Here is a 10,979-nt window from a genome sequence, read left to right as displayed (position 1 = left end):
GCCTCCCAAAGTGCTGGGATTACAGGCTTGAGCCACCGCGCCCGGCCGGAAGTCATTTTTATGATGTTATTTAAGTAATATAAATTACCACAGAAGTGTAAATCGATTTTTTTTTTGAGACAGGGCCTCACTTTTGTCAACCAGGCTGAAGTACAGTGGTGCGATCTCGGCTCTTTGCAGCCTCTATCTACCTCCAGGGCTCAACCCATCCTCCCGCCTCAGCTTCCCAAGTAGCTGGGACTATAGGTGTGCACCCCCACGCCTGGCTATTTTTTTTTTTTTTTTTGTAGAAATGGGGAGATAGGGGTTTGCCATGTTGCCTCGGCTGGTCCCAAATCCCTGAGCTGAAGTGATCTGCCCACTTCAGCCTCACAAAGTGCTGGGATTACAGGCGTGAGCCACCTCGCCTGGCCTAAATCTGTGTTCCTATATTTGTAACTTCTATATAGCTATGTCAAATCACTTATATTTATCAATCAAATTCCAAAACACTACAAAAGTTTAAAAAATTCAAATTAAAATTACTAATTTATTTTTTTCAGGGGAGGAAAAAGAGTACATAAATTTGCTTTACATAACTGACTGAAAAATATATTCAATAAATAGTAAATATAATTTAATACAGTCTCATGTGCCCTAACATCATTAACTTAATGTGACAAGTGATACATGAACGAAATAAAATTACTGGAAACATGAATAGTGTGTAGTCAGGTACAGGGCAAACTCTTTTACACTGAGCACCCTGCACCACCATTGGCTGAGCCATGACTCAAGTCTCCCACTATTTTCCTTTTGTTTTCTTCATTCCACCATGGTGGAATGAAGGCGTTGCTTGGCTGTCACTTGGCATTAATACCACACAAAAGCCTGTACATGAATGTTCATGACAGCATTATTAATAATAGACAAAAAGTGGAAACAACCCAAATGTTCCTCAACAGATGAATGGATAAACAGGATGTGGTATATTTCACATAATGGAATATTACTCATCCATAGAAAGAAATAAAGTTGCCGGGCGTGGCGGCTCACGCCTGTAATCCCAGCACTTTGGGAGGCCTGGGCGGCAGATCACGAGGTCAGGAGATTGAAATCATCCTGGCGAACATGGTGAAATCCCGTCTCTACTAAAAATACAAAAAAATTAGCTGGGCGTGGTGGCGGGCGCCTGTAGTCCCAGCTTCTCAGGAGGCTGAGGCAGGAGAATGGTGTGAACCTGGGAGGCGACTTACCCAGGCTGGAGTGCAGCAGCGCCATCTTGGCTCACTGCAGCCTCCACCTCCTGGACTCAAGGGATCCTCCCGCCTCAGCCTCCCAAATAGCTGTGACCACTGGCACACCCCATTATGCTTGACTAATTTTTCTATTTTTGTAGAGACAGGGTTTCACCATGTTGCCCAAGCTGGTCTCGAACTCCTGAGCTCAAGTGATCCACCAGCCTCAGACTCCCAAAGTGCTGGGATTACAGGCATAAGGCACAACTGTGCCTGGCCAGGAATGAAGCTTTGATACATGCTACAATATGGGTGAGTTTTAAAACATGCCAAGTGAGAGAAGTCAGTCACAAAAGATCACATAATGTATATTTCCATTCACAGTGTATATGAAATGTCCAGATTAAGTAAATCCATGGAAATAGAAAGTGGAGTAGTGGTTGCCAGGGGTTGGGAGGAGGGAGGTAGGTGATAGTGACTGCTAATAGGTATGCGGTTTCTTTTCCAGGTGGTGAAAATGGCCTAGAATTATGGTTAGGCTGGGCGCCGTGGCTCACGCTTGTAATCCCAGCACTTTAGGAGGCCAAGGTGAGTGGATCACTTGAGCTCAGGAGTTCAAGACCGAGACCAGCCTGGTCAACATGGTGAAATCCCGTCTTTACTGGAAAAAAAAAAATTAGCCGCCTGTGGTGGCACACGACTGTGATCCCAGCTACTCGGGAGGCTGAGGCATGAGAATCACTTGGAATTTGGACGGCAGAGGTTGCAACGAGCCTAGATTGCACCACTGCACTTCAGCCTGGGTTACAAAGTGAGATTCTGTCTGAAAAACAAACCAACAAAATTAGTGGTGATGGTTGGCACACTTTGAAAACATAAACAAAGCCGGAGGCAGTGGCTCACACCTGTGATCCCAGCATTTTGGGAGGCCAAACCAGGAGGATCCCTTGAGCTCAGGAGTCCAAGACCAGCTTGGGCAACACAGTGAGACCCCCATCTCTGCAAAAACTTTGAGAAAATAAGCCGGGCGTGGTGGCACGCACCTGTGGTCTCAGCTACTCGGGAGGCTGAGGCGACAGGATCACTCAAGCCCAGAAAGTCCAGGCTGCAATGAACTGTGAACTCCAGTCTGGGCGACAGAGTGAGATACCTCAAAAAAAAGAAAAAGAAAAAACATAAACGAAAAGGACCACTAGAGGGTACATGTTTAAAGGATAGATTTTATGCTATGTGAATATATCTCAAGTAAAAATTAAATTAAAAATTTTTTAAATTGCAGGGGTATGTAGCGCTTATAGAGAGCCCTGTGCAACCTAGGGAGCTGGGTCGAAACCCAGCAGCACCAAGATAGACCAAGAGCAGGACTAGCCACTGCCCCTTCCGCAGGACCGCCGTCCTCGCCACGCCTCCGGGGGAGGGAGGGCCTGGCTTGGAGAGCGATGATTGGCCAAGTTCTAGGACGAGGCGGAGCGAAAGGGGGTGCGTCAAGTCCCTCCCGGCGCCGCGAAACCTTAACTCGCGAGATTTTGTTGGTTCCGCATTTCGGGTCTGCAAGGCGGGGTAAGCGGGCAAGGCGGGCGCTGAGGTTTGCAAGGGCTCGCAGCGGCCAGAAACCCGGCTCCGAGCGGCGGCGGCGCGGCTTCCGCTGCCCGTGAGCAAAGGACGGTCCTCTCCCTCTCGCCGGCTCCGAGTCCTGATCCGGGCGGGGGCCAGAGGCCCCTCGCCTCCCATCTGAGGACCGAAGATGAGCTTCCTCTTGTGAGTGGGGCCGGGCCGCGGGCGCTGGGGCTGCGGGCCGAGGTCGTGGGGGAGGCCTCCCCGGACCTGAGGCAAGGGCTGGGCCTAGGGGCCGGGGCAGGGGCGGGGTAGCTGGCGTTTGTTTTGCCTCTGTTTGGGTCAGCGGGGGAGGCCGAGATGTTGGGAGAGGCCGACAGAGATGAAGGTGAGGTAAAGGAAACGGAGCGTGAAGGTTGGGGAGTAGAAAGGCCCCCGGGGCGTAGCGCCTCCAAACTTTTCCGCTCGAGCGCCCCCGAGGGCGGGGAGACGATCTGGGGGCGGAGCCGCGAGCCCCCGGTTTCTCTCGTCTCGAGCTTCTAGAAACCGTCCATGCCGACTTAACTCGCCGCTAGGTTATAGGTCCAGTTTCAGTATTGTCGGTGTTGAATGCCGCTCCGGGAGAATGTGCGTTGCCGCAGTTTGAGAAGCTTGAGGTTAAGATGCGGGCCTTGGAGTCGGATCGTTCTGTCCAATTCTGATTCTGCCCACTTACTAGTTTTGATTTTAACCACCTTCTCTTGTCCTCGGTAGAATCGTGTGTTTTTAATCATTATGTAATATACCATACAACATTATTACATAGTACATTGCAGTATTATTATAAATAATTTGGAAAGTTAAAATTAAAACAAATTCATAGTCCCATTACAGGAACAATATTGCTATTTTAGTGCACTACAGCAATTAACTTGACACACATACCTTAGAATCTCATTTTAGAGATAATGCCTGAGCCCAGTCAAACAAGGCTAAAATGAAAAAGCTTGTAAATTCCTTCATGATTCTTATGCACATTAAGGTTTGAGAAGCATTGCTCTGGCAAAGTATTTTTTATTCTCAGGTGGCTCTCTCTACCTTGTATATTGCTTAAATGTGTGTTTCGTGATTGAGTAATTATCCATTTTTAGTTATGGATGTAATCCACATGCTTGACATTTTTATTAAATACAATATAAAAACACTACATAGTTTTTTTTTTTTTTTTTTTTATAACCAGAGTTCACCCACTTTATTGTGAGAGACTGGGATTCCTTCCAGTATTTGCTTCTATAAAATAGGACTACTAAGAATATGTTTATCTGCGTCTCATTTTCCCTCCTTTGGGTTATTCTCGTAAAGGAATGGACTCTAAAATACGATTACCTTGTCAAAGAGCCTGTATGATTTAGATTTAATTTCTATATTAATAGAAGTATTCCTCCCTCCTCTACTTTTTTCTTACGAGTTGATAGTTAGTGAATGCATAGTTGCTTTGTGGACCTTAATGTGAGACTTTTTTTTTTTTTTGAGACGAAGTCTTGCTCTGTCGCCCGGGCTGGAGTGCGGTGGCCGGATCTCAGCTCACTGCAAGCTCCGCCTCCCGGGTTCACGCCATTCTCCTGCCTCAGCCTCCCCAGTAGCTGGGATTATAGGCGCCCGCCACCTCGCCCGGCTAGTTTTTTGTATTTTTTAGTAGAGACGGGGTTTCACCGTGTTAGCCAGGATGGTCTCGATCTCCTGACCTCGTGATCCGCCCGTCTGGGCCTCCCAAAGTGCTGGGATTACAGGCTTGAGCCACCGCGCCCGGCCGAGACTTTTTTTTTTGAGACCGAGTTTCGCTCTGTCACCCAGGCTGGAGTGCAATGGCACGGTCTCGGATCACTGCAACCTCTGCCTCTCGGGTTCAAGCGACTCTCCTGCCTCAGCCTCCCGAGTAGCTGGGATTACAGGCGCCAGCCACCACACCCGGCTCATTTTTGTATTTTTAGTGGCGACTGGGTTTCATCATGTTGGCCAGGCTGATCTTGAACTCCTGACCTCAGATGATCCACTCCCGCCCCCGGCTGAGACTTTCTTTTTTTAAAACTTGACCTTCTTGATGGGTGCTTGAGTTGTTGCCGCTTTTTGGCCATTATGAATAATGCTGCTGTGAACATATGTGACAGGTTTTTGCGTGGATGTATGTGTTCATATCTCTTGGGTATATACTTAGGAGTGGAATTGCTGGCTTACATGGTAACTGTGTTTAACCTTTTGAGGAACTGCCAAACTTTCAAAGTGCTGCACCATTTTACATTCCCATAAGCACTCTATGAGGGGTCCAATTTCCCCACACCTCTCATAGCACTTGTTAATTTTCTTTTTTTAATAGTCACCCTAAGTGGATGTGGAGTGGTATCTCCTGATTTTGATTTGCATTTCCCTAATGACTAATAATGTTGAACATTTTTTCGTGTACTTATTGGTCATTTGTATATATTCCTTGGAGTAAAGTCTATTCAGATCTTTTGCCTGTTTTTAAATTGGGTTGTCTTTTTGTTTTTGAGTTGTAAGAGTTCTTTATACATTCTAGATACAAGTCCTTATCACATCTGTGATTTGCAAATATTTTCTTCCCTGTTCAATATAATTTTTTATCATGTTAAAAACGTTTCAGATTTGATTTTTAGTGTTTTCATAATTCTTTTTTACTTCTTTTTTTAAATTAAAAACATTTTTTTTTTATTTGAGACAGGGTCTCACTCTATTGCCCAGGCTGGAGTGCAGTGGTGCCATCTCAGCTCACTGCAACCTCCGCCTCCCGGGTTCAAGCCATTCTCCTGCCTCAGCCTCCCGAGTAGCTGGGATTACAGGCACTTGCCACCACGCCCAGCTAATTTTTTTTTTTTTTTTTTCCTATTTTTAGTAGAGGCGGGATTTCACCATGTTGGTCAGGGTGGTCTGGAACTCCTGACCTCAAGTGATCCACCCGCCTGGCCTCCCAGAGTGCTGGGATTACAGGCGTGATCCACTGCACCCGGCTCTTTTTTACTTCTTAATCAGTCTTATTTAAAGTCCAAATTATTCGTGTAAAGTAAAAGTCTGTAGTTCTATTCCATTCCTCTTCCTAGAAGTAATCACCAGTTTTGATGAATTTAGTTTTTGATATTTTCTATGCATTTACAAAATGGGCTCCTGCTGTACATTTGGTTGTGTATTATGTTTAACCGTGTATTAGATCTTTCCCTGTGAATACGTGTACTCTGTCTGGTTTTCTTAACTTCTATACAATATTCCATGATATGGATGTACCATACTTTAATTCAGTCCTCTACTGATAAAATTGAGGATTGCTTGTAGGTTTCTCCCTATTAAAAACAATCTTGGAAAACAAATCCTTATCCATATCTAGAGGAGATATTTAGAAGTAGAATGGATGGCTTGAGGAGCTTTTCAGTGTTAATAGAGACTACCATATTGCCCTCCCAAAATGTTACACTTTATACTTTCACCAGTAGTGTATTAAAGTACTAGTTGCTCTGTACCCTAGTCTAGTGGTCCTCAGCCTTTTTGGCACCAGGGACCAGTTTTGTGGAAGACCATTTTTCCACAGATCTGGTTGGGGAGATGGTTTCTGGACGATTCAAATGCATTACATTGATTGTGCACTTTATTTGTATTATGACATTGGAATATATAATTAAATAATTTTACTACTCATCATAAGGTATGATCAGTAGTAGCTCTGAGCAACTAGACAGTCCCATATGGGAGTAATGGGAGAGAGTGACAGATCATCAGGCATTAGATTCTCATAAGGCACATGCAATTTAGATCCCTTGCATGCACAGTTGACAATAGTGTTCACGTTCCTGTGAGAACCTAATGCCTCTGCTGATCTGACAGGAGGTGGAGCTCAGGCGGTAATGCCAGCAATGGGGAGCGGCTGTAAATACAGATGAAGCTTTGCTGCTTGCTCACTGCTCACCTCCTTCTGTGGGGCCCAGTCTATGACCTTGGGGTTGGGGGCCCCTACCCTAGTCCACATTTAATATAATCATGTAAACTTTTGACATTCAGATTAGGGAAAAAATCTTACTTTAATTGAACAGGTTTTCACATGCTCATTGATTGTCATGCTTCTGAATTGCCTATTCATCTCCTTAGCCTATTTTTCTAAAGGATTCCTCATATTCTTAATGAGTACAGAAGCCCTCTATTATCCAGTTCATCCTTAGTAATATATGTTACAAGTACTTTTATTTGGTTACTTGTCTGTTTGCTCTGTTATGGAAGTTTTAATTGATACTATTTGAAATCTGTCCATTTTTTTCTTTGAGATTTCTGAGTTTTGTGTGGAAGACTTTATGGATGGTGTGAGATAGGAATAAAAACATTTTTTCCTTAATAATGAGTTGTGCCTGTCTCATTTATTTTCCCTGTTATAAACTTAAAGATGTTAGTGTTTCTTTTACTGTGGTTTGCTTTCAAGGCATCCCAAATATTTTGATATAGAAAATTGGATTTTTGAACTAAACCTCCCTGCGCCATTTTGTTTTTTATCTTCCCCACTCCCCATGTGGCCTTACTATGTTGTCCTGGCTGGTCGCAAACTCCTGGGCTCAAGAAATCCTCCCGCCTTCGTCTCTCAAATGGCTGGGATTACAGGTGTGAGCCACTGCACTTAGCCCCACCATTCTCTTTTCTTTTTTTTTTTTTGAGACGGAGTCTTACGCTGTCGCCAGGCTGGAGTGCAGTGGTGTGATCTAGGCTCACTGCAACCTCTGCCTCCTGGGTTCAAGCCATTCTCCTGCCTCAGCTTCCCGAGCAGCTGGGAGTACAGGCATGCGCCACCATGCCCAGCTAATTTTTGTGTTTTTTTTTTTTAGTAGAGACAGGGTTTCAGCATGTTGGGCAGGATAGTCTCGATCTCTTGACCTCATGATCCACCTGCCTCGGCCTCCCAAAGTGCTAGGATTACAGGCGTGAGTCACCGCACCCAGTCATGGCCCCATCATTTTCTATAGCACTTTGCGGGGCTGAGGTGGGTGGATCACTTGAGGTCAGGAGTTCGAGACCAGCCTGGCCAACATGGCAACATCCCATCTCTACTAAAAAAAAAAAAAAAATTAGCTGGGTGTGGTGGCACATGCCTGTAATCCCAGCCACTTGGGAGGCTGAGGCAGGAAAATCACTTGAACCCAGGAGGTGGAGATTGCAGTGAGCTGAGATCTTGCCACTACATGCCAGCCTGGGTGACAGAGTCAGACTACATCTCAAAAAAAAAAAAAGGAAAAGGAAATTGAAGCCAAAAGAAGGTTCAGTTTCTCAAGAAGACACAGTTAGTGTTAGATCAAGAACTAAAATCCAGGATCTTTCTCTGTACCAGACTTCTTCAGAGGGCATACTAAATTGCCTTATTGTGGAGTTGTGCTGCTAATCTTGCTTTTATGTGCAGGGGGGAAAAAAAGCATTCTTGTGTTGTGATCATCATTTTCCTATCTTGGCATTTTTCAGAGATTTTCTTTTTCTTTTTTTTGAGACGGAGTCTTGCTCTGTCGCCTGGACTGGAGTGCAGTGATGCAATTTCAGCTTACTGAAACCTCTGCCCCCCAGGTTCAAACCATTCTCCTGCCTCAGCCTCCCGAGTAGCTGGGACTACAGGTGTGCACCACCATACTCGGCTAATGTTTATATTTTTAGTAGAGGTGTGGTTTCACCATGTTGGTCGGGCTGGTCTCGAACTCCTGACCTCAAGTGATTCCAGAGTGCTGGGATTACAGGCATGAGCCACTGTGCACGGCCCAGAGAGTAATTTTTATTTTGTTTTTACAGACTACTTTATATACCTAAAATTATATACCTGTTCTACTTCCAGTCTTAAAAATTCATATACTTGCACTTTTAATCTTACAGCAGCAGCCGCTCTTCTAAAACATTCAAACCAAAGAAGAATATACCTGAAGGATCTCATCAGTATGAACTCTTAAAACATGCAGAAGCGACTCTAGGAAGTGGGAATCTGAGACAAGCTGTTATGTTGCCTGAGGGAGAGGATCTCAATGAATGGATTGCTGTAAACAGTAAGTTTTAAAATGCAACGTTGCTGTTTTATAGAAAGGTTTTGCTAAAAATCTCATTGTTAATGAATTTTCTTTTACAGATAGAACTGTTTTAATATAACAAATTATCTATAAAGAAACATTAAGTACAAATACATCCAAAGCTATGTTGCTCTTTTCAGAGTACTTGGTGGTAGTTTGTGAGGTTGAGTAGAGGGACCTGAGGAGAAATGATGAGTGCTTTTGGGCAATTTCTGAGGAGAATAGCATGAAAAGCTGAGTAAGGTCAAATAAAAGATTGATAAATGAAAACATAATGCCTGTCGTGGTCTGTGACTTTGTAGCGAATCCATCTACACAGTTTTACTTCCACTCCCAGCAGTACTCATCAGCCTGCATATCCAGAAAAGTCAATTGCAGTTCACATGGACAGTCAGTTGATTGTTGTGACTTAGAGTGTCAGAGGGAATTGAGAGATTGGGAGAAAATGGAGGGATCTGAGCTGAAAGTCACTTAAAGTTCAAGAGAACAAGGGCATGACATGGGACAATATGCTAAGACTAGAGATTTGAATGTGAGAGTCTCTCATTTCTGAGATGAGATCATTTCTGGGTAATAAAGTTTAAATTAGAAATTTCAGATGTTCCAGGAATAAAAAGTTTAAATAAAAAGTTTAAAACTTTTTATTTATTTATTTATTTGTTTATTTATTTATTTTTGAGACAGTCTCGCTCTGTCACCCTGGCTGGAGTGCAATGGCTTGATCTTGGCTCACTGCAACCTCTGCCTCCTGGGTTCAAGCCATTCTCCAGTCTCAGTCTTTTGAGTAGCTGGGATTACAGGCGCATGCTGCCACACCCAGCTAATTTTTTATATTTTAGTAGAGACGAGGTTTCACCATGTTGGCCAGGCTGGTCTGAGTTCAGGCAATCTGCCTGCCTTGGCCTCCCAAAGTGCTAGGATTACAGGCGTGAGCCACCATGCCCGGCCTAAAACTTTTTAATGGAAAATTTCAAACATACAAAAGTAGAGAGACTAAGTCCAGTGAATTCCAGGTATTCATTCCATTACCCAGCTCCAACAAATACCAGTTTGTGACCAATTCTTCTTCTTCTGTATGCCACCCTGATTATTTTAAGCAAATCCCAGACATGATATTTTATCTATAAATATTTCAATAAGGTATGTCTAAAAGACAACTTGTAAAGATGACAGTGCCATCATCCTTTAACTTATCAAATATCTGGTCAATGTTCACATTTTTCATGACTGTCCTATAAATGTTTCTTTTTTTTTTTTTTTTTTTTGGTTTTGAGATGGAGTCTTGCTCTGTCGCCCAAGTTGGCGTGCAGTGGCGAGATCTCAGCTCACTGCAGCCTCCACCTCCACCTCCCAGATTCAAGCGATTCTCCTACCTCTGCCTCCGCCTCCCGAGTAGCTGGGTGGGATTACAGGTGCCCGCCACCACACCTGGCTAAGTTTTGTATTTTTAGTAGAGATGAAGTTTTGCCATGTTGGCCAGGCTGGTCTCTAACTCTTGACCTCAAGTGATCTGCCCGCCGCAGCCTCCCAAAGTTCTGGGATTGCAGGCGTGAGCCACCGCACCTGGCCAAATGTTTTCTTTTTAAAATTTTTTTTGCCCTAAAACTTTATGCTTCGTTTAAATCAGGATCTGAAGAGGCCTGTATGTATGCTTCTTGAATCCCTCTTTTTTTTTCTTCAGAGATAGGGTCTTGCTTTGTTGCCCAGGCTGGAGTGCAGTAACATGATCGTAGCTCATTGCAGCCTCAACTTCTGGGCTCAAGTGATCTACCTCACCCTTCTGAGTAGCTGGGACTACAGGCTCACACCACCATGCCCTGCTAATTTTTTTTTTTGAGACGGAGTCTGGCCCTGTCACACAGGCTGGTGTGATCTCGCTCACTGCAGCATCCACCTCCTGTGTTCAAGTGATTCTTCTGCCTCAGCCTCCCGAGTAACTGGGATTACAGGTGCTCGCCACCATGCCTGGCTAATTTTTCTGTTTTTAGTAGAGACGAGGTTTTGCCATGTTAGCCAGGCTGGTCTCAAACTCCTGACTTCAGGTAATCCACCCACCTCAGCCTCGCAAAGTGCTGGAAAAAAACCCCTGTTTATTTTTTTTTTTTAATTTTTATTTTTTTTTTGAGGCGGAGTCTCGTTCTGT

The 10,979-nt window shown here is 44.3% G+C and overlaps 1 protein-coding gene across 3 annotated transcripts in view; it reads left to right on the top strand.

Annotated features, from left to right (window-relative positions):
• The first annotated feature begins 2,668 nt into the window (after positions 1 to 2,668).
• Positions 2,669 to 10,979, top strand: part of MOB1A (MOB kinase activator 1A) — a 24,724-nt gene continuing 16,413 nt past the window's right edge. For 2 of the 3 annotated variants that reach the window (XM_011946044.1, XM_011946042.1), the window contains exons 1-2: positions 2,669 to 2,975; positions 8,649 to 8,815. In XM_011946044.1, coding sequence (XP_011801434.1) covers positions 2,962 to 2,975; positions 8,649 to 8,815 — 181 coding nt within the window. In that variant the 5' untranslated portion in view covers positions 2,669 to 2,961. The remainder of the gene's footprint in view (positions 2,976 to 8,648; positions 8,816 to 10,979) is intronic. The other variant, XM_011946043.1, reaches the window with a different exon arrangement.

This window comes from Colobus angolensis, unplaced genomic scaffold (genome assembly GCF_000951035.1).
Source record: "Colobus angolensis palliatus isolate OR3802 unplaced genomic scaffold, Cang.pa_1.0 Scaffold249, whole genome shotgun sequence".
In the NCBI taxonomy this organism is placed as follows: Eukaryota; Metazoa; Chordata; class Mammalia; order Primates; family Cercopithecidae; genus Colobus; species Colobus angolensis.
Note: the sequence above shows the minus strand (reverse complement) of the source record. Positions and strands in the feature narration are given on the sequence as shown.